General features: G+C 36.2%; 1 protein-coding gene across 9 annotated transcripts in view; it reads right to left on the bottom strand.

Moving 5' to 3' along the window:
* The window catches only part of NPAS3 (neuronal PAS domain protein 3), a 599,161-nt gene that overhangs the window by 273,292 nt on the left and 300,531 nt on the right, over positions 1 to 25,338 (bottom strand). For all 9 annotated transcript variants that reach the window (XM_038137151.1, XM_038137149.1, XM_038137153.1 and 6 more), the window contains one exon: positions 23,066 to 23,148. In XM_038137151.1, coding sequence (XP_037993079.1) covers positions 23,066 to 23,148 — 83 coding nt within the window. The remainder of the gene's footprint in view (positions 1 to 23,065; positions 23,149 to 25,338) is intronic.

Raw genomic sequence — 25,338 nt, 5'->3', positions numbered from 1 at the left:
ACAGTATGACTTGTTATTATCCCAGGGGTTTCTAGGTAATGAAAAAAAAAATCTAATGATGACTGCCCTTTATGCACCTGATCTCTTGACCCAGGTTTCAAGGCGGTTGTTCGTTCAGAACTTTGTGCATTCCTGCCTGGGCTTTCCGCATCTTAAATATTCTAGCTGGTGTTTTTCCCACTGGCTCTTAAGGAGAGAGCTATTGTTAAATAAATAATAATAATAAAAAAAAGTGTCTCAAAGACTAATCATAGAGGAAATGAGAAAATGAGATAGATGGACAGCCAGAACAGATCATTAAGGCAGGACAACATCATAAGCTTTAGAATCAATAAACAGAATCCAAACATTATTTGGATACCATTATGCAGTATGAAATGGAATTTTTTCTCAAGATGGTTTGCAGCCTTGAAACAGAAGGAGGAAGAGTTGATTTTATTTTGTAGGATTTTAGTTCTGATTTGTACTATTAATTTTGGTTAAACATAACACTTTTTTTCCCATAAATTTTGCAGAGTAAACAATGACACTCAGTGATCATGTTTTTAAGAAAAAACATATATTATGCCCCTTTGGTGGAACAGTTTTTAAATTCTAATAGAATTTCAAGGTTATTATCTATTTCAGATCAACACTTGAGGTCAGAGTTCACAGCAGCCAGAATTTACAAACCTCCAATGGGTTTTGATTGACAGCAATCAGCATCTCCTCAGCATCACTGAGGGAACAAAGTACAGGTCAAGACAGCAGGCGATTTCATCTGTCATTTTTAATTATCTAAATGATATTCACAGACAAAACCTTTCCCATCCATCAGGGCATCGCATTACCATAGACAATGTTTGTTTAAAGAAGAGGCCATAAAATCAAACAATTATGAATGCAGACAAGCCTTGCTATTGACTGCATAAATAATCAAGTGAGATTTCCAAAACTCTCCGCTAATGAATTGGTAGATTGCTGGCAGGAAGTGGCAAGTAATAATACAGACAACAATCTAATGTTCTTATTGACTTTTACTAAAGCTTAGCTACAGTGGCAAAGATCCGAAAATGACGTCAAGTAAGGTTTCCATAGGAGCCGTATTGATATCAGTACCCTGCTAAAATACAAGTAGTTAACTCCTGACCTCAAAGTAGGACCAGCAATCCCCTGTGAGAGAGCTGAAACACTAACAGTACAATATATCATGAGCTGAGTCAACAGCCTCAGGGCTCCAACAATGTTACTGCACTAGAAAGGGTCCCTTCTTTCACTGTGTAACAGCCTGATCCACAGTAATTCACCTGCAATCCCCTAAATAACTCCATTTGAGTCTATGAGTAAATAAACATCTGCAAACTGAAAGTGAAAAGTACACTTAATACTGTTATGAAAAATACAGTGTGTAGAACTCATCTTGGATTCGCCTTTCTTATCAGGATGGTCCCAACAGCCTAACCAATTCACAATTTAAAGGCCAGAATCACAGGTGACATAAATTGCCATAAGTCTGCTGCTTCATTTACTACCTCATTAACTGCAATCATAGGTAACAAGCTGGACCAAATTTTGATGAAAATACTGGTTTTGTCAATCAGAAAAAGCCAACAAGGGGAAAATGGTAAGAATCCTTTTCCTTGGGTTGAAGAAACTAACATGAGACCTGCTCAAGGGGAAACAAAAAAGAAAAGGCACAGAAAGATGATACATGAAGTGCGCAGTCTGTCTCTGTTCAGTGGGGCAAAGCTTAAGATGCCTTTTCTCCCACTAGGAAATACAGGAGAAGGATTTCCTCTGGGTGAAGGAATTAGGGTTGACACCAGATGCACTGTCAAGACAATAGCCTGGTAGGTGTACAACACAAAATAACAGTGAAAGCTTCTTGCAAAGCCCTGGAGGATGGTTATTGAGACAGAGAGAGAACAGCACAAACCTTTCCCTTTATTAACACATGTAGACCTGATTGCTGTCAGCATGCAATTCTAGTGTCTTTCACTTGAAAACGTATCACTAACTACAAATCTCACACTTCTTACTCATATGATGTCCCTGGAACTGTTTTGGCAAACAGTATGAAACAAAAAAGTAGTTCTGTACTTCAGAATCCCAGTAGTTTCTCCCGCCAAAAAAAGTAAGCCAGACTATGTTTGCAAAATCTTTAACTGCCAGCTGTGTTTCTGGGACTGTCCTTCACATCCGTTGTATCTGAATAAGCCCAAACTAGTTCATTGATGGTCTCATATTAGCTCATTCACATTTTTCAAATCTTTATTAGCTCTTAATAACCTTTCACAGATGTCAAAGAAGGAAACTGGACTAATTTCAATGGGATTTCAAAAAGGAAGCTTTTAATAGGAAAAATGAGAAAAGCTCACGATCCAGAGAGATAAAAACTATCATTACATGTGGTCTTGGTTCACAGGGAAAAAAAAAAGGGATGTCTAATTAGTCCCATGTAACCCTCCTCTTGGCCTAAAAAATCAGTGAAAAACTCGTTACTTCCCCTTCAGCACCATCTCACCCCACACATACTGTCCAGCTTTAATTACCCTCAAAGAGTACATATGATTCTCACCAACTTGATCATGAAGATAAAACAGACCTCACAGATTTTATCTTTCTTATTGAAATGCCCACTTTTGAATGCATAATTTGTAGGTAATGCAAGACACACATTTTTGCGTAGTATTGTGGAACTGTTTCTAAAAACCCACTCTAAATTTCTTCTCAGTGGTGGCTAATGCAGTATGGCTTGTTTTCTCACCAGATAACCAGACAATAAACAAATTAAGATGTAACAAGGGCTTTAATCTCCTAGAACTGAGACTTTCAGTTCAACATCCATGAGTCCAGGTGTTGAGCCTCTGGAATTCCTGATCAGTATCTGCTCCTATCAGCTCATAAAGATGACTGCGATACCCTAAATTCACCATTAATGGATATCTGATACAATGCATTTTTGTCAGTGGAAGTCTATATCTGTCTATATCTGACTGGAGGGAAGGCACTGCCAACCTAGGTAAAAGCTACAGCAATGTTACAATTTCCTTTCTTTAGTTCGAATTAAAAAGTTAATTATATCTCAGTTCAGATCTAGAGAACTTTGCTGTAGCTGTGTATTTCAATGGAGAGACATACATGTAATTCAGGTGGCCATTCATGATTCTGGTTCATGGCATGCTCGGAGTTTCTAGAGAAACAACCAATAGCTGCACTGAAATTGTTCTAACTACCGGTGTTCCCATCTATTAGACATCTTTAGCAATTACTGCTAAAATGGTACACTCATCAGCTTCATAACCACTTGTTATAAAACAAGCAATGATTCTTCCAAATATGAAGAATTTTGGTCTATGCATTTCACCAGGAAGCTTTTGCCAATCTTTCATTTGTTTTATTTTTCAAATTTAATACTATGCTTTATTGAGATGTACCCTTTCTTTCCCACAAGGACTACTTTTTCTACTGCCAGCTTTATAAAAGAGGCTTTAAGTTTACATTCATGTTATCATAATATATTTTTACATTATTTTAAGTCCCATGGATAAATATCTCAGGCTTGTTAGAAAGACATCACATTTCCCCTGGGAAAATGTACTGCTTTTTAAAAATCTTAAAAATATAAAAAAAAATTAAAAATGTTCTTTGAAGAATGGCTCTCTGAAGTATTAAGTTGTGTTTAATAATATTCCTTCTTTTACTAAAACAATCATTTACACCATGGACAGTCTGAATTAAAATAATCCATCAATGCATCATAGCTTAGTTGCAGCCAGTGACATGAAGAATGCCATGGCAACAAACCAATGAAACTATAGGAGTTTCATAGTGTCAACAGGAAAAGGGAGTCTCAGCTAGGTAACTCTCTCAGAGAGCAAGGTGAAAATATTTATAGAGAATCATGATTTTTGGAAATTATATTTAGAAAGTGCTTTAAAAAGGACACGAGCCACTTTCGATTAAGAAACAATTCGGAAGAAAGATGGTAGTATTTGGTCCCAGAACTTAATCCTGAATCTCCACTGGAAGTAAATAAGTATTAATGCAAAGTTCTTATAAGAGATCTTGACCTGACAGACTAGGCAATATAGACACAATTGTTCCCAGTGAATTCATTATATTCTTTCTCCCCTTGATATTAGCAGTCATTATATTTTCAGCAGATGAATTATTTCCTGGGGAAATCCTACTTTACAGGACACTTCTGATTTCAGTCTTTTCATAGTTATCTTCTAAAAGATAAGGCTAGATTCCAGAAAACTACATTAAAGCATAAGAATTTGTTGCAGGCTTTTTACAGGTTGGTTACCCAAGAAATAAGTGACTAGCTAAAGTTCTTGCAGAAAGACTGTAACCAAACCTAAATACTTAAAACATCTCTTTCAATGGCACCATTATTCCAACATCCCAAGTTGCAGTATCCCGGGTTTCAAATCACAGAAGCTCGGAAAAATAACTAAATTGAAGAAGCCCCAACCCCCCAAAAATAATTCCACAATCAAGGAATTTTTTTTTTTTTTTTTTGCTGAAGCTATTTTATAGATTTGCAAAGCTGTCTGGAAAAAGCAGTATAAGGGGAATGGTATCAAAAAGTTGTGCGACGGTTTCATTAGATGCTGATATTGCTTATTCATTAATTACAAAAAAAATCCCAACCCAAAACCTTGTGATGACAACAGGCAGGTATTTCTCAAGTCAAATCATTCTAGAATGGTTCGGCTAATACAATTAGAAGTTGTCCTATCTCAAATGGCTCAGTGGTTACATAACATTGGCACATGAACAAAAGTCAAAATACAACATCATCAAAGATTATAAAGGGGAAAAAAGAAGAGTTAAACAGAAAATAACTCTTTTATATATGCTTACAGTTATATATGCTTGCACAAAATAAAATAAGAAACATGTTGAAATAAATGAGTCTTAATTAATGATTTTGTTATATTGATGGGGAACTACTAATAAAAGAGATAATTTGAAAGGATAATTTGAAATTTTTCTACCTATAATTAAAGCTGTTATGCTGTTCTACAAAAGCTTTTGCAATACCATGATATATTCAGTCATTTTCCCTCAGCAGCTCATGGAATTCAGTCCTGGATACTATTTCTTTATTATAATAATCCTTTATTTCTGTTTACATGGACCTATTAAGAGAATCATTTAAGCACCTTTTAACTCAATCATACTTAGGTATAGAGGTAAATTTAAGCCCAGCACACAATTCCAAACAAGTTTATCATAAGTGATTGCCCAGATGGACAATATGTGCTTTCAGGAGTGCAAAGTTATCAGCTCTGGTTCATTAATAATGATATAAATCAGGAGTATTCATGAAAGTCAGTGGATTAAACAGTTCTAAAAGGAGTGAGAGGAGACACAGGACTGGATTGCTTGCATGTGTGAGGACCACATAGTGGATGACATTTCCTGCTTCTTAACAAAGCTTTAAAAGTCAGAGAAGTAAACTTCCACTTAGACAGTGTCATAAATTTCCAAGGGAAAAGGACTTACAACCTTCGACAACTTATACTTTTCTAAAATAATTAAGCTTGTAAGACTCAAAGGTTATATTGAGGGGGTCAGTTTTTTTCTATTTGAGAACTTTTGTTTTTTCACAAAAAAAAAAAAAAAAAAAAAAAAAAAAAAAAAAAAAAAAAAAAAAAAAAAAAAAAAGCACTTCTGGAGTTTAAGCCGAACATGGAAATGCTTTCTCATACATTCAATCACTGTATCCTGAAAAGGTCTGCCTCAAAATATGCTCTGAATTTCTAACTTTTTACTCACTTACGCAACTGAAAAAATGTTCCTTCTTTCAGAGCAGAATTTCAGTTATATACATATGAACTGCTTAAGTAAAATCTATTAAAATGTCACTGCAGTCATTATGTAATTTTAAAATTTCAAATAGCAATGCATCTGGGCTTGTTCTTCAGCACAGCTAACAAATAACAACAGAGACCATTTCTTAAACATCTCAATTCTTTCCAACTAGGGATTTTCCTAAGGAATCAACTCCATAGTTTTATTTTAACTTTTTTCCCTAATATAAAGTGTTATTTCTTATATAATGTGTAAAATGTTTTATAAGAAAGATGATGGTGACAGACATCTTCAGCATTTCTGAAACTGTATGTCACAAATCACAGCAGGACAACCAAATAACTAATATTCAAAGTATGACATATAGTAATGACAAAATGACATACAAAGAAAGTCTATTGTATAAAAAGGCAAACTATTTTTTTTCTTTTTAATTAAATGTCTTTTTTAGCTCAAGAGAAGTTAATAAAGACATAGCTAGTGGGTTAACGCAATAAAAAAGGGAATTGTGCCTTCTCTTTATCTTATATTTCTGATTTTTTTAAAATTTTGAAACATTTCCCCTTTAAAAAAAACCCTACATTTTTCTTCTGCCAATCAGTATTGGCACTAGCCATAATAGAAAACATACTTCATTAAGTCACATCTTTTAAAGAAGTATTCTTGCAGATTTTCTTAATAGCATTGTAAAAGAAAAGTAAATAATTGCTAAAATGTAGTGAAATCCCCAAGGTAGAAGCATAAGGCCATACTAATTTCAAATAACTAACATTTTTATACGCAAGCTTAATGAATTAGGAATTATTGGCAACTTATTTTCAAGGATAACTACTTTTTATTTAAAGAACTATGAGGTGCATGCTTCACTGTCAGCAATCCTTGCAGTACCATTCTCTTTTCAGAACGCAGGAGACTTCTACAGCCCTCTAAACTTAGAAGATCAGCTCACAAGAATCCCTGTAAGCCACTTGAATTCTGTATTAGAAAGATCTGACCAGAAGTTTTAAAAACAAAAATATGCTAGCAAAGCTGTGCAGGAGAGCTGATAAAAACAACATGTGCCCATGTTCACAGCCTACTCCTCTCTCTGTGAAGAAATATCTATCTAGACTATTCAAGGATAAATTCACCTCTGGCATCTTGACCACATAATGCTTACAGTGAATTTAATATAAGGATCTACATCAGGCAAGGAATTAATGCTCAAATCATGTATACATCCTTTCCTGAAGGAGATTATAGGCAATTAAAGAGGATGGTTAAAGTGTAGTTTCCAAGTTCTTTGACAGCTTCATCATGTAAAGGAGTCCAATGCTAAGTTTCTTAGTCCTAGAGTATCCTTGATGCTTCTTGGTGTCAAGTGTTCCTTCTTCTATTTCAAACTGTTTGAAAAACAGTATGGGATAAAGAAATTATTATTATCATTATTATTATTATTATTATTATTATTATTATTATTATTATTATTATTATTATTATTATTATTATTAAATTGCTGAAGGAGAAAATACTGAGGGAGAGGGGAGGCAGAAGCCCTTATCTCTGTTACAGGTTTTCCCACTCTGAGACTGCTTAGTGTGGCACAAATGGATTTAGTCTTCATACAGTTTATGAAACTGGGACAGTATGGGAAGACAACTTTGTTAAACACAAGTTATTTTCAGGTTATTTCTGAAGATCAAGGCTGACTCAGGAAACCACACTGATTCCCCCAGGAGAATGAGCAGGTAAATATTAACAAAGTTGCTTCTCCACATAGGAAAAAAACCCAAACCTGTAAGTTCAGTCTTTTTAGATATATTCTTTTTCTTTTGGCATTTAAAAAATACTCTTATTTCCTCACTGTGCTGCTGCTTTTTACATGCCTGCATAAACAGAAAGCCTTATGTATCACAATCTTGCCACGAATGGAAAGAGCCCTCATACAGTCTCACAGGAGACTTTTGACCTAAATCGGCCTTTCAAACACAACAGCACTGCTTCAGAAGACTTGGCTTATCCATTCAGTGACTGTGCTGGCTGGGATCTCTAACTCATGGGGAACAGAGAACCTGCTCCAGGTTGGGAGCCAACTGCTGGTGTAACACTGACAGATGCAGGACCCATATGCCCATGTCTGGGTAGGATGCCTGTATCACTGGCATCTGGATGTCAGCTTGCCTTTTCTGGCTCTGCTTCTGGCTGTGCTGATAAACCCGATTGTCTGCCTGTTGTGGGTCAGCCCGCTGCTGCCCTGTAGTCATCTTTTGTGGATTATTCAGTGGTTTCTCTCTGTTAAGGAGTACTATCTGAGCATAGTACGCGTCCCTTAATGCTTTGATAGGCCACTACATATCTAATTCCAGTATTTCTACTGTTCCTGGTGATTTCAGCATAGATGATTAAATCTTGCAGGTGCAGCGAATCTGTAGAATGTGTAAATGTTCATTTCCTGTCTAGTGGCTAGGAAGTTATGCTGATACCATCCATTACTTTTTAATCCTTAAGAATTTTTTATTGCTAGATATACTGCCTGGGATTGCAAGTGTAAGATTTGAATGACCCGAACGACATTTTTATGAAGAGGAAAACACACATCATTAAAATGCTCTGTAATAGTAAAAAAACCAAAAAAAAAAAAAAAAAAACCAAACCAAAAACAACAAACCAACAAAAAAGCCCAAACAAAATTCACAACAAACAATTTAAATTTGGAGTCTACCAAAACCAGAGCCTATCCATGAGGGAGGTCACTGAATCTCATTCTAGAACAAGGCTTAATGGTATATGCACTACTATTTCCAGCAAGAGCAGCTACAATCACTTCATGCCAAGCCTCCTACATGTAGATAATTTATACCCTCATCAGGAATAATCTATCTGGGAGTTGGGGGAACTTTTGTAGAATGAAAGCCAAATGCTGCTAATTGGCCTTGGCAAACACTGGAAGTGTGGGGGGCAGTACAAAGCCAGTAGCCTAAATGTGCAAGGAGCAGACATGCAGAAACCCCTTTCCTCTCCTGCAGTGTGTGCCCAGCCTTATGTGGCCTAAAATGCAAATGTGTGGAATCTTAAGTAAACACAAATAAGAATCCCTATAATGGACACAATGCAATGCCAGTGACAAGAGCAGGCCTTTCTACAGGAAGGTGCATTATCTCCTGCTAGCCAGCTGACATACAGGTTCAATCTTTCACAGGCACAGCTTTAGGAGCTTATAGCTGCATGTTTAACTAAAATACTCTAAGTTATTTTTTGTCCCAGCTGCACAGCATAACAATTAATAACTACAAGAAATTATATGCAGAAACTGTTTTTCATTTTGAGGATGCTAAGCTTGGGTTTCTAATAAAAAAAAAAAAGTTTTTTTTTTTTGCTTTGACACACAAATACAACATTATATCCCTGAAAATTTGAATCATATTAAGCATTTGATTCTGCTTGACTACATAATTTGTAAAGGATGAAAACCACTGCCTTGATCATTACTGTTTCAGACATGTAAATGTAAAAATTATTTGAGAGAGAGAACAAAAAAAGAGACAGCAAGTTTAGCAGGACAGTCTTTCAAGGATACTTTTTCAAGTCTCAAGCATTTTCTCAGAATTAACAGAGGCTTACTCTTATTTCCAGAATTGCATGCTGACCATATACTGTCAATAATTAAGCCTCGAAATTCTAAACCATAACACAAGTAATTTTTTAATGTAAAATTTTGGTTGCTTTGAGTACTGAGACACAGAGTCCAGACCTTCAATTTAATTCTCACCTGTAAATGACCTTCTTTGAGACTGTACAGAGGAAATCTGAGATTCTCTACTACATGTCTGTTACATATCAGGGCTACACTAAAACACTAACTTTATTTCATTAATTTTCAACAAAACTAGCACTTTTTTATGCTGTGGACTAAGAAGCATTTGCTGTTAGCCTGAAGAAAGCTGACAACCAGTCCCGTACTAGTAGTGTGATGCCTTAAGTTCTAGCTTTCATATTTTTCAGATTCTGTGCAGCCTTAGTGTGTAACTCTGAACTTCATATAAAGTGTCAGCAAGTTGTCTTCACAGTTTAGTCAGACAAAACAATCCTTTTCCAGCCTGAGAACCAAGAACACCATTGCAACTTCAGGTCCAAAAAGTGTAAACAATGGCAAATTGAGGAGAGCAATCTGGGAGGATGGGACTTCATAACCTGAAGCTGTAATGGACAACTAACCCCAGTATTTAAATGGACTAAAACTTATAAAAGTGTGAAAACTCATGACCAGTCATCCATCTTGGGTAGAGCCATGGCCAGGCTCTTGTACTGCCCAAGGTGTATCCTTTGAAGGCCTTTCTAGTAAATGCCTACTTTATTCCTTTAACTCTGTCCAGCCTCTGTTCCAGGTAGGCTTTTTAGGCATCAGTTTGTACCTTCAACTCTTTCCACCTGATGTTAATTTTGGAATAGCAAAAAGCCAAGTGGCTCTATCAATGGGCTAGGAGGCAGCTCCTACAGCTAATGTGTCCTCTATAACAACTATTCTCTACTGTAGGACTCTCTTGCATTGTGAGGAGGACTTCTAAACTCTAGGCACAGACATACACTTATCACAAATTTTTATTTCTCCTTGAAGTGTGCATTAAAGGTAGCTAATCCACAACCTCTGTGCTAAAAAACCCAAAAAACCCCCGAAATAATAACGATTAAAATCTTCGTGTTGAGCAGAAGATACAATTGAAGGGAAGAGCAGAATAAGAAATACAAAGTGCAAAGCAAGCCAAAGATACACAATGATACAGCATTTAAATCCCTAGCTATAATAAATATGTAGGATACAATTTACAATGCATTAAATCAAACCTGAATTTTATGAGTCTCTATCAAAGATGTATAGTTGTACAGTAATCTAAAATGGTACATATCTAAATAGGAATCTCCTTTAAATGGAAAAAATACAAAAGGAGAAAATTCATTGGCTAAGTGCTGTGCATAATTAATGAAGAGAGTCCAGCCCCAGTTTGCTGCTTTTGTGACCTTATTACTTGTGTGTGTGTGCCTAAATGTGATACCATGTAATTACACATAACTACTTCACTTGTGGAAATGTTATCTTTTTTTTCCATAGTCCTTTTTATAATTTCTGTACAGGTAGAAGTTCTAATACAATGACATTTTAGCAGCAACTAATAGAAACAACCATTTAATCAACTTTTGAGATAATATACTTCAGAACAGAGAGTATGCTCAACAAGCCTGACTCATTTATTTCAACAATATTTGTATTCCCTTAAATGTTATGAACTTAAAAGTCTGTAAAGGTGGTTGCACTTTCCAAGTAAATCCAGGAAGAACAGAACTAAATCTTCAGGTTTTATCACACTGGGAAAGTTTGAACACATAGGTTTCATATCATTATTTAATTTTCTATTTATTTAGGCCTCACAGTTGGAAACAAATAAACAAGCGAACAAACAAAAAGCGACTAGCAGATACCTGATATGATGAAATTACTCAGAGTTAAAGGCAGCCTTAAACAACAGCATTCACATGAATCTCAGCTGTCCATAATCCATTTAAGGGTTTTCTGCATGCAGAATAAAACCCTACCCTTTCCCAGCTCCCAGGTTAAAAGAGGGCATAGAGTGCAGCCCTTCACACCCTTTGCAGAAGAGTACCAATGATGTTTAAAGCCTACTTCTAGTGCTTTAATTTTTATAAGACCTGAAATGAGAAATATTTGAAATATTTGAAACTGTCATCAATGCGTTCAAAAAAGAGAAGAAAAATACCAGTTAACTTGCTCAGCATGCCCATGAAATATACTTTTCCCTATTTTTATTTATTTATATAAAATCAACACTCTTTTCCTTTCTTGATAAATGCTGTGATTGAAAAAAAATGAAAAAAATTTCTGAAACAAGGACACTTACTTGCCCTCCCCTATATCTTTACAAACATCATAGAAGGTATAATTCTTCCTGGTGAACCCACACATTAGTTTATGCTGTCGATACTTTTCAAGCCACCTTACTTCTGAGAAATATAAGGTGAAACCCCAAATCATAGTTGAATGCAGACTCCATTAGAGTTCTGTTGATGTACCAGAAGGAAAAAAATCCTCCTTCAGCTTCTACAGGCTGCAGAAACTCCTCCATTTCTTTTAATGACCTATTCCCTCTGTTTGATTCAATACAGCCCACTGGCTATGGAAATGACAACACTCAGCAGGTGACAACAAAATGGTCAGCAAACAGGGCTGAGATATGTCATTTTCTTCAAATAGTTTCTCAGGAATTAAATGACACATCACTGTATGTGTACATGTCCTGCTCAGATCAAATATTTTTTTATTAAATGAAACTGCACACTTCTATAAATATAGTTGCTATATGAAATGCAGGTTTAAATGTACGGCTCCAAGCTCCAATTGCAAAACAATTTGCTGTTTCTCACACCTCCCCAGTCTCCTTTTAGCATATAACCCCTTGGGCAGCAAGTGCTCGATGCTGTACCTTTGCCATAAGTCCAGATTGAAAGCCCTGCCCTTATGGAGTCAATCTGATGCATTTGCTATGACTGGGACAAATTGGAGTATGCAAATTAGCACCTTTTGAGTCTCCTGAACCCAGGAAATTCTCTTGCTATGTGTTCCAGCTAATGGACCTGAGATGTCCTTTGTAACAGTGCTGTCTGTGCAACTCCTTTAACCTTTTCAGATTCTGATCTAGCCTTTGTTCCCAGCTCTTTTTAGAATCATGCAATGTATCAAGTTAACCTCTGTTATAATTTAAACTGGTGTAACACCAGAGCCATATCATAGCATGCAGTGGCATTTACACATGTTTAAAGTGCAAAAGAGCATCCAACAGTGAATAGAGGCCCACAACATTAAAATTTTTAAGAGAGCTTTTTCTGCCTACTTTCAGCTTCAAATACTTATCTTTACCCTGAATCACTTAAACTAGTACAAAATGCACAATTAGATTTCTAAATTTCTAAATAAATTAACATCAAGTATAAGAGTTTGCCTTTTATGACAAGAGTATGATCTGAGAAGACTGTCAATCTACAAAGTACTTGAGGAGTGATTGCTGATCAAGCATGAACAGATTTCTATTTTAGGAATTTAGATTTTATAGATTTTATAGAATTCTACAGAAAGAAGCAGAAATATGAAATAGCATTATCCTCAAATCATAAAGGGAAAGTAGCTACTGGAGATGCCTCATTCCTGGAAAGGCACACTGCAAAGCAAGACAATAACCTTTTCTTACCAGAGTCTTATGACTCTTTCCAAAACATTTCAGCATTTACACTGACTTCCTGCCTTTTAACTGTTTGGGTGTGGTGTTTGAACACAATAAGCACATATTTCATGTTACCCCAAATTTCTGCTTCCAAGCAGATTATGTGCCTATCTTTCATCAACACAGCATTTAGTATGCTGATGTTCTCCTCCCTTGCTGTTGTTTTTGTTTTCTTTTTTAAAATTTTGTTCCTAATTTAATATTCTTTGGTCCTGTCCACTTATATCTGTATCTTTTCTAGAAAGTTATACTTTCATCAGGATATATACAATCTCTTGTATCATAAATCCATTATTGTTCAGTTTATACTGAGGCACTACAGCATCCCATTTCTTACTGTTATATCTCTGCTTTGGGATCGCTAAATTGAACTGCATAATCATCAACTATTCTAGAGAAAACATGGTTACATACTAAATGCTTTTGATTTTGGATAGAGATGTAGATTAAATAAATGCCTTTTCTTCCCCTTTGTTCAGTTTGTGGACTGCATTTTGTTGAGAGCATTTGGTGTTCCCTTTGGTTTTGTACCCAAACTCTCTGGATGCCCCTTAATGTCAGGAAGAAATCTCATAATATAGGCTGTACTTGAAAATTAGGAGGTTCAGATTAAAAATTTAATTACACAAAGTAGACTCAATATATGTCCTATAGAAATCATTCCCTCATAGAACTTTTATACGATCTGCAAACCTTCAGTTCTGACTTGCTCTGTGCTTGTTCTGTCTCATTGCATTTATGCATTGCTCTTTGCCAATAGAAAGCTTAGCATCGCTTTGCTGAGTGGTTTGATCTACAACCACTATTTCCTCTTAATTAATCTATTTAACTTCCACTTTATTTTTAGCTACTGATGCATAACTTAACCTCTACTTCATCCCAAAAATTTTTACTTTCAGACAGCACAGATCTGTGCTCTCCAACATACCCTTAGTTTTGTCAGCCTTTTCACATTTTCCTCTTTTCGTCTGCCTTTGACACATGCTAACAGATGCCAGTTAGTAGTCTACCCCTTTAACCCAATGCAGACAAGAAGGTGAACAGTCCTCTTCATTCTCAGAAAGTGTACCACTGACATCATCATTAGCAATTGCCCTTCTCAAATTTCCAAGCCAGTAGAAGTCTTTTCTCCTGACACCTTTTATAGCCTGGAAAAATCCTCCATCAGTACTACCATCTGCTGCTTCCTCACCTTTAGTCTTGTGTCACCATTTCTGTGTTGACTAGTGTTATACAGAGAGAACCTCATTATGTAATACTCAGAATGACTGAAAATAGTAAATGAGAAGATAAATCTTCTCCCTAATATTTTACAGCACTCCAACACTTTCCTGTCTCTTTTCCCACTTTTTAAATTTTCTTGTCAGATGGGACTCCCTTTAAAAATTCAAATACTGGAAGAAATGAGCCTTCCACTCAGCTATAGCCTAGCCAGTCAACTTCTTTTTTTTTTGCATTGCCTCTATCTAATTAAAACACTACAAAGTTTTACACAACATTTGTGGGGAAAGAAAAAATTTAGAACTTTCTATCTCATTCACTTATGATTATTCATACTACTTGGCCGATTTTAATACTTATGAAACAATGGGCTTCCAAGGCAAAGTATTGGGTACTTTTTTCCCTTGAGGAGAAAGTTCTGTTTCTCCATTACACTGTTAATTGTATGCAACGCCTGAACCATCCACAATTGTTTATTACTGCAAAAATGTAAATAACTTGCTCTCTTTACTGTTCTCTAATTTGCCTTAAATAGACATTTTCACACATTTTGCCCAATCTAAACTGGTTGTATGCCCAGCACACATATTTATAATGTATGGAGAACTTTACTCACACACTCTCCAACAAAATGATTTTTTTCAAAAATAAATTGTGTCATTGTCTCCGTATATTCTAATTTAGTTATTATGGATAAATAGCAACATCTTCCAAACATGATTAAATACTGCAGGGAAACTGTAAAGTGAATTCTTTACACTTTTTGTCCAGAAAGCTTGATAAAGTACCCTTGTTCCAAAAAGTATGTCTATAATTCTACAAAAATAGTGGCAGAAATGGAGGACAAGACCCATTTGGACAACAGAGAAATGGTATGAAAATTCCCTTCAAATTTGGTATTTCATTCTACATTGTCTGTGTTTGATAACATTGAATTACAAACTGGATGATAAAACAGCATTAACTTGAGGAGTATGTGAAAATACTTTCCTGATAACAACTTCCAATTTTTCTGGCTGAAGATGGGAAAAAACCTTTTATTTTGTAACTACTGAGATATTAACAATCTTTGTTTGCATTCAGTTGATCATTCCTGTGACCCTGAGTACTTCTAAGAGTATCACAAATATGGTTCAATCTGTTATTTGCAGCTATTACACAGCTCAAAGAGTTGGATGGGATCGGCCCCTTGAGCACAATTGTAGATACAGCTTTACTTCAGTTTAGGAGTGCAGGTGGGATGGGGAACTAGCTACCTGCAAAGTGAAGATTGTTAGAGTGCTCCCTTGGAGTGTAGAAACATTAGTTTTCCTCTTTCCTGAGAAATTTAAGCTCATCTGACATACTCTAGAAAACAAATCAATGACTCAGCTACTCTGTATGGTACTGGCATCACCTGGAATGGTTCACTAGAAGCCACAGAAATTGTATCCATCTGCACATTTACCTCACAATTAATAAGGGCCCCTCTCTGAAGCACAGTAGTATACTAAATTGACAAACAGATTACATTTCTACAGTTTCATGTTAGTCTTGTTATTACAGCGTTGGATACATTAATAAAAATAGTTAGAAAAAGAATATCAAACTATTAGGATGAGAGGTGTTATTCAATTGTTCACAATACTAGCAATTTATTAGGCTTCTTACATCCATAGGATGAGAGTGGTTTGCTTATTTGTTGACTTTCAATAAAAAAAAGCTAAAATAATATTAATGGGTTTAGTAGCCCATGGCTTTTCTATAGGATGAAGGTAAAGATACAATTAAATCTTCCATGAAGTTCCATCCACCATCAGAGGCTTCCAGTGGAGTGAAAAGCATATGAACCAAGACTGCCTTTCATGCATGAAAAGCCTGGAACTACTACATGGGGTAAAGCCAAATTGCAGCATTTGAGCCATTTCTAGCTTCCAAGAAGCTGAAATTCTTCTCCCATTCTAGGATGACATTCCATGATCAAGGCTGTGGTGATACACAGGTTTCTAGGAAGTAAAACAAGGGCTTAAAGGCCTTGTGCATATTCCAGATGACTTTGTTGGGTCATCTTGGACACAACTGGACATCCACTACATCTATCCTCAGTACATTGTTAACCACCTCATTAAAGCTGAGTGGTTTGTAGTTTGCGACTTTTGACTCAAGGAAGAATGCAACCTATAGGGTTGGATTGTTTTCACTGAGGTTGCTTTTCCTCAGATCCTAATGGGAACCTGATTTTTCTTCTCTCATTGATTCTGATACTGCAATTACCTTGCAAAAGACAAAATACTTCAAAATACTTCACCACAAAATACCTAATGGGAGAGAAAGGTACAGCACGAAGTAAAACGGAAATGCAGGTCTCATAAAATTTCCAAGATAACATTCAAAAAGTCTTCCAACTTGTAGGAAGGTAGGTGGGGACCTTTATGGAACAGAGGAGAATTCAGTAATTGTCATCCACTTGTAAACCACAGGTGCACAACAGATCTTGCTATGGGAATAAATGAGATTGGTAGTTGGCTTTTTTCTCTGTCTAGTTCAGTAGTTCAATTCTATCAAATGTATCCAAATTATCTAATGTGCAATGACTTCAGGGACATGGCAGAAATTAACTATGGTCTTCCAATAAGTTTGATTTTGGATTATGTTTTGTTTGTTTGTTTCTTTGTTTTTGTTTGTGTGTTTTGAAACTCATTGTACAAATCTGTAGAGTTGTACAGTTGCTCACAATTGCACATGTCCACAAATTGCATATGAATTGTCAGTGCTCACAATTGAGCATGCCCACAAAATGAAGAAAAGGATACAGTTTTTTGTTGCACTGACACTTCAGTATCTGTCCAGTATAAGGATTTCTCCACACAAAATGAGGTAGCACAGTATAGACGATCTAAGACAACTGGTGTCCAAGTTAGTGTGTATGTGTCATGGTTTGACGCTGGCCCAATGCCAGTGCCCCCATGAAAACCCATTCTTCCCTGGTGTCTGCTGTGAGATGTGATCAGAGACAGAGCAAAGCAGGCCTCCACTTGCAACAAAAGGAAAAAAACTTTATTATCACACAATTACAATAAAATTAACACACAGAGCAGAATGGAAAACCTTTTAAAACATTTCTCCTCCCCCCACTCAATTCTTACAGAATATTACAGAACCTTAGATCTTAATCCAGTCCATCACCCTTCAGATAATCAACTCAGTCCATCTCCACCCTTCAGATAATCACTTCTCATTTCATTAAGGAGAGAAGGAGCCCTCCTTGTGCCACCACAGGTAAATCCCCGTCACTCAGCAACTACACATCGTGACTTCTTCCTTCCATGTTCAGTGCTCTCACCACTGCACATGGACCAGAGCTGCTCTTAGGGTTTCCCCTTTCAAGGACGCCTTGCCCAGTTCCAGAAGAGAACGACAGTCTCTCTCACCTCATTTTGGGACACCAGTCCCCCCCAATATTTCACCCCCTGGGGCCGAGGGGTCTCACCATCTCTTCATCACCTGTCGTCTCCGCACACATCACTCCTTTGGCGCAGCCTCCCCCTAAAATGCAGTCTCTGTATTACAGGAGAGGTTCTATCCATGGCTAATACAAGAAAAGTCCAGCCAAAAGCCACTCCATCATCTCCTCCACCTAGGATTCTCTCAGCTTCTCTCAGTCTTTCTTCACTTGCACCCCTCTGCATCACACTTGCACATTCCTTCTTATCCGTCTCTCTCCTCTCTCTCAGCTCCCGGAGGATCAACATTTGCAAGGTTTCCACCTTCCGCAGAAGGGTTAAAATCACAGTCTCTGCTCATTACGAACTCCCACACCAGTTCCGCACTCTTCACTGGGCACGGTTCCCATTGCCTCGGCCCGGCCGGTGCTATCACGTCCAAGATAGCACTGGCACCTCTCTCTCGCTCTCTCTCTCTCGAGGAGGGGGGGGGGGCTGCCCACTGCTTCTCTGAGTTCCTCCACCCCTCCGTCTCTGTGGGGAACTCACTCTTATCCAAGCCATCGCCTCCCGTCTCCGGCCCATGGCTCCGGCCTACCTTCCCCGGCCGCGTGGCCTTCCCCTCCCCCACCCAGCCCGAAGCTGGGCAGGGGAGGTCTGAACTCTTCCATCCACCGGAACCAAGAGAACGTTCCCGTTGGGAGCTCTCGCTTTTAACCCCCTGTGTTCTCAGAGGCGGATCCATATCCTCAATGGTCAAACCAGGTGCCAATATCCACATCTGGGCACTTATTGGTTTGACCATTACCACCTCCCAAAAACTCATTTCCTCTCAAACCACGACAGTATGTAATATGTACATAATGCTATATGAAAGTGTTAGTTTCTTAACAGTTGAATAGGCACTACTGAAGCAAAGAATGCAATTATGAAAGTTATCACTCTTGTGTGCAGAAAAACAAAATGCCTCCTGCTCACTATAGTTCAGATACACGCTCCTATTATTATTACTTCTACCATCTTTCCATCCTAGCCTGACTTTAAACCTACTTCATTGTGATTAATTCCAAATACTTTGTTTTTAAAAAGGCAATGATGTTTTTACAGGAAGAAACATATATTTTCAAAATATTAAATTTTTTTGAAAATAATGTACATTATACTTTTAATTGTTTTACAGTTCAAATTGTAAGGTGTGTTCTTTTTTGTTCAAGAATTTTAAAAGCAACTAATTTAAATATGCAAAATTATCTTGAGTTGTTCATACGTGAACTTAAAAGCCATGCAACACAGGAAAATTAAGTAATTATGCCTCCAAGTTATTTACTGCAATTAAGCTCATTTATCATATGCAAATTAGTGCAAACTGGTCTCATTAGTTACTAAATTACTCAATATGAGCTGAACAATGTAGCACTCCAGTTTGTAATGAAAAATCCCTGTAGAGGCAAGCAGTATCAATTAAGCTAATTTGCATATGCAAATATATTCACTAACTTTCCCTTTTCTCTATATTTAGTTCTACATTTCCTGATCATTCCTGATTATAAGAAGACTATGGGGTTACTGACCCTTTCTCACACCTTCTCAATAGCAATGAAGTTACAGAAAAAAAATCCAGAGATCCTGAAAAATTGATGAAAATCTTGCTATTTTTTACAACCAATTTAAGCCAAATTTTTAATAGCAGGTACCAGAAATAATTTTTTTGCTGGATTTAGTTGATAGACAGATATATACAGAAATATAAACCAGAAGATATCTATTCTCATTATAACACCACTTTTCAGAAGAAAGAGAATGTACAAGACAAGAAAAACAAAGCCTATAATTTGGCAAATCAAAAATCTTGTCAAAAATTAATTAACATATTGCCATTATCTACTTTTCTCCTCCATTACGTTCCACTCTACTATTCATAATTCAGGTGATTTTACTTGGAAAGCATTTAAAAGACATTACACTGACATAAAGATTCTGATGTAATAGTGTTTGAGCAGTCATCTTTTGTGGTGCCTTTTTTCCCCACAAGCACAGAGCGGATAGTGCCTTTGGCTTCAAACCTACCACTGGGAATCTCTTCAGCATGACACACAGCAATCAGCTGTGGCTTGGAGATTTTTTTACATAGAGTCATACAACTTTTGACTGATTCAGGTTAAAAGGATCCTTAAAGATCACCTATTTGCAACCCCCCTGCCATGGACAGGGACCCCTTCCACTACCCCAGGCTGCTCAGAGCCCCATCCAACCTGGCCTTGAGCACTGCCAGGGATGGGGCAACCACAGATTCTCTGGGCAGCCTGTGCCAGAACCTCACCACTCTCACCATGAGGATGTGCACAAGGGTCAGATTTCATATGTAAGCAAAGCATAAGCCTCTTTGTATATCTCAGTTTGTACAAAGGACAAATGCCAAGATGCTTTACTCAAATGAAGCCCTTTAAAAGTATTAAATTTCCTTTTATCAGGGTTTGTATTCAATTTTTCATCTCTGAAATTTCGTAAATGTAATAGTGCGTTGATTTTTTTGGAGTTGATTAAGTCTGCCATGAACAGATTTAACTGTATGATCTCCAGGCACAAATCCTATCTCAGACCAAAATCAATAATATTTAAATTCCATTTTTCTCATGCCAGGTAAAGTTTTACTTTTCTATTTTCTGCACTTAACTCCATATAGGAGAAAACCTTTAGTAACTCTATCAACCACCAATTAAGCAGTATTTAAACATTTGATTCCTTAATAATAGGAAAAAAGATCATGGATGAGGGCATTCTTCATTCAATGAAGACTAAGCATTATATGTAAATACATGGATTTAATATGTATGGAAATGCCTAATCTATATAATGTATACTTAGATATGACTGACACTACCTACTTGAAGACTCAAAATGTAAAAATATCCAAGACGTGCCTCCATTTCTGTTTTTGTAACATCATTTTAAAGAAACTATATCCACTTTTTAAAAATCTACTGTATTATGCATATTTGCCTATCAATAAATTTTGAAGTATCAAAATACAAAAAAGATCAGACAGGTCCCTAATTTCTGAGCTTACACTTAACCCAGTCTTCAAAATATTACTAGCAAAAAGGATTACACAAACTATTAATTCAAATTCTTCAGATAGCAGACTCTGGAACCAAAATTCCCAAGGTATAATCAAGGTTGTTTACTTCACCTGCAAACAATACTTATCATTATAGTTATTTGAAAATAATTTCTGTGAGTAGCAGACTAGGTGAGAACATGTTAGAACAGTAATCCACCACAAAATCTATCCAATTGTTGTTTTAAAAACCATTTTGTCTTCTGGTGATTATATTTCTAACTATTAGGCCACAAGGCAGTACTTTGAAGCTCATTCTGATCTGTTTAGAAGTGGTGCATTTGAATGCATGACCCAGGTTTTCCTCCCAAGGGTTGATTGCTCTGCTAAAATAAGACAAAATCTTAACATGTCATGATAAACCTGTCACCGCTGTTAATTCATATTGTCATCATCAAGTCTGTCTCACAAATATCAGGGTGAAACTGCCTATTATCAATGGAGAGAATCATGGGAGTACTTTGATAAAAGCATCATCTTCTATGAAAAGGCCACACTTCAACAGATACTCAATACAAGGCTGATGGTAATTTTGATTTAAAATCCTCAGTTTTGAGTATACAAGTGCAATACAGGGATTTTTTTGGTAGTAGTATGATGAAGTTATGTCCTGAAAGCACCTTCATTTATCACAAATAAACTTTCAAAAACCTAAAAAAAAACCCAAAAGGAAAACCCAAAAACCCAACAATCCATGTGGAATCTAGTTTAAGCAAGTAGGAAAGTCACTAATTGTTTCAATATGCAGTAAGTGAAAAACTCAAATATCAAATAGTTTTCAAAGCAGCCATCCTAGTTTTTTCATTTTCATCAGTAAGAGTCATACTTAATACCTAAAAAGTGTAAATAAATCAGTCTCAATGAGGTTTTATTTATATATGAGTTATAAATAATATTGTAAAAAACATACCATATATGATATGTTTACACACTAAACATGACACACTAAACATTATGTTTACACAAATTACATAAACTGAAATATCGCAAAACTGCTAGTTCTTCATTTTTTCCTACATGTATGAGACAACATAGCGCCTAATATGCAAACACAGTACTGTAGATGCTGGTGCAGATCTCTGACACAGTAACTACAACAAGAGTATTTGCTTACAGAATCAAAAACTTGACCTAGACCTCTGCCAAGAGTGCACAACTAAGCAAATAATTTCATTCATGATTCCTGTTCTGAAGAGAAATTATTTCTACTAGTTAATTTAATGTTTTCCTAAAATTATCTTTGTTGCTATTCTGCATTTAGTTACTTTATAAAGACGTGAAAATTCTGACATTATGTATAGTGCTTTTGAATACCACAGCTGAGTTAGTACAGAGAGATAGCTCTCAATCAGTTCAAATTAAGTGGAATATTTCTCATGATAATATCCTAATTTACCTCTCTCGTACCTCTCAAAAGATAATACACCAGACAATATATTTGCATTGAGAAGCTGTGTACATAGCTAAATAAGAGCAGTTATTCAGTGCCACACTTAGAAAAGACTGTGTGGGTTTTATTTCCATAGGGCTGGGTTTGCCTTACTGTAAGGCACATCACATTTTCTTCTTAACTGCTTGTACTCCACATTTGAAAACTTCAATCTAAGAAAGGCTGTAGTAATCCTGTCAAAATAAATCGTGCACAAGAATGTTTCCATCGGGTCATCGTTTTTCAGTTGAGTCTTCCTGGAATGTGATGACTTGTGCCATGTGACGAAATTGTTTGACAAATACCAGACCAGTTTACCAGTTTTGAGCCCACAGCTAAGGACACCTAAGAGGTATACTTCTGTTCATTTTTTAATCTCCGCAGATTGCTCCAAATTTGTGATATATAATTGTGACAACTGGGATATCATGGAGAAAAGCAGTGCTCATAAACCAAAGTGGGGAAAAACCCCCAACCCTAAATTGATACATGACATAAGATAAATCACCAACACAAAATTTTAGCTTGCACACATACTCACACAAATACATAAGGGCATTCTGCAAACAAACACCTACTGTACAATTCTAAATTACAAAATATTGTGGTTCAGCTAAAATAACACTTGCCTTGCCTCTCATTAACAGTCTCCCAGTTATGGACTTTCAAAATAGAAGAAATATGAACATTAAAAATAATCGCATCAAATTAAGTGCTGATAACAATACTAATCAAATTATTGGTAGATATATGACTAGGTAGATATTTTGATTTTTCTTGGAAAAGCCATTTTTTTTTTTACCTGTAATATATGACTTCCCAAATGTGATTCAAATACTTCAATGGCAAGGGCACTGGGACTTCTCCTGCGCTGGGCACCTATAACTGAATAAAAAAAAATTATGTTGCAAGGTCTGCACATTTAGAGCTCATGCATCCTCATCACTGACATTAACCTCTGAAATGTTTTGCATCTTAATACACTGGTGTTGATTTAAATTTTGGCTTCTACATAGTGTATAAATTTGATAATTTAATATGTAATTTAAGACTCAAATTTGTTGCATAGAGATTTTTAAAAACCAACCTATTTAAGTGTCCAATAAATCTGGAAATTGTTTGTTCAGATATATCTCAAATACCTGTAGGCTTACAGTAATGAAAGCATGCAGAATTTAGTGAAAAATACTATTGGAAAAGAGGCTACACATATTGTAAATGTTTTGAAATGTGAGGATAAGAACTAAATATTACTCATGAATTAGGAAGTTTATTTTTCTAAACATCCGAGAGGTTTATCTGAACATATTATTATTTGAAACTGAAATAAAATACACACAACATTAAAAAGCCAGCATTTAAAAATACATCTAGTATTCAAATCAAAGTTCTCCTCAGTGTGGAGAAGTATTTTTGTATCCCAAATACCCATGTTACTTGCTGGAATAGGTACTTGAAACTTCAGTGTCTAAATTATATAGTCTAAAAGTACAAAGCGACTTATGCTTCAGAGGCAGAAGTGACTACAAAGAAGGCTGAGAAATCACAAAACTAATATTCAGTTAAACTCTGTATGCCAGGAACACAAAGCCAGAAATTAAATCTGCATATAACCAAATTTAGCCATCTACTGTAAGCTGATGCTTCTTCTCAGGCCTGGGCTACCTTTCCCACTGAACAGAGAAAGCCAGAGCACAGACAAGGTGGCACAGGGCTGCAGGAAGCTCCCTTTTCTCTCTTAGTGACAAAATCAGGCATATCCACAGCAGAGAGAAGAGGCAAAGTTCATTCTTCACCCTTCTAAGGTGTGTACAAAAGCATTTACATCCCAAGACCCTGATGAGAGACTAATGCCTCTGAAACCATCATAGCACTAGTCCATCTTTATGTATTGCTGTCTTTACAGTGTATGATAAGAAAAATGAAATATCAAGGGTCTGCTAAAACAAGCAGAATGAATGACTGCCATTACTGAACAGGCCAATTTAACATGAACGGAAACAAAACACAGAGCAACAATTTCTAAGTCTTCTATGATACTGGCTGCCAAACATGATATCAGCAGGAAAAGATAAATGCCAAGTAATGATAGTCATATTGACCTGAAAATGTAATATCATTTCTTATTGATGTTTCATGTAATTTCCTTGCAGGAAATTCTAAGCTATTTATACTGAGCAAACAGGTGGCTTCATAGCTAATAGATTCAGGCAATAGCTCATAATTACAAATGGAGACTGCTGTAGAGCAGTCCTATTTTTAAGTCCTCCTCTTTTCTCATATTCAAGGACATAGACACTAACACCTTGAAAGAAAACTCTTCAAGACTGTATTTCTTAGAAAAACTTCATCTTAAGTTGTGAGACTAAACAAAATATATAGCATTGTAAAGATTTTCACTATTCTGATCATGATTGCTGTCAGCATGATCCTTTGTACAGTTATTTCATTTATAATCTATCAGAAACAAAAAAAGGAAATTCAGTTTTGGCTTGCTAGACATTGCTTCACAGTAGTCTCCATAAGAGCATTGTAAAGACCAAAAAATTCCTCAACCTGTAAACCTGCAACCCCTCCCTGAAACCCTTTAGGTCCTTTCATTCTTCCAGCTAGACTGTGTCATGTTTTCCACACACTGGCTGAACACATCACGATTTGGAATTTACCTTTCAATTAATTTTCTGTTTCCTGCCTTATGGTACCATTTTAAAGTGTATCCATCACATATTGAATCCAATTCTATTATGTCAATTGCAGGGTTTTAGCATTTAAGTATCATAATTTGAATGAAGTGCCTAAGTCAGTGCAGCCCTCTTTAAAACAGTATCATGAACCTTAAATGACACTTACAGGTAAGTCATCAGTCCTTCACAACTGGGACCCTCAGTTCTATACCTCAAATGAAATCACTTTAAGGTCAGTGAGTTAACTAGAAAACAAGAGAGGGTCAGATCTTAGCTTTAAAATTTGTCAGTTAAATCCTCCATCGATGACTGCATGCTTGTGGCTGGTATTTATGTAGACAAATATCTTGTAGTACTTTCATGCCTTTCAGTTCACTGACATTTTTGTAGC

This window comes from Motacilla alba, chromosome 5 (genome assembly GCF_015832195.1).
Source record: "Motacilla alba alba isolate MOTALB_02 chromosome 5, Motacilla_alba_V1.0_pri, whole genome shotgun sequence".
Classification (NCBI taxonomy): Eukaryota; Metazoa; Chordata; class Aves; order Passeriformes; family Motacillidae; genus Motacilla; species Motacilla alba.
Note: the sequence above shows the minus strand (reverse complement) of the source record. Positions and strands in the feature narration are given on the sequence as shown.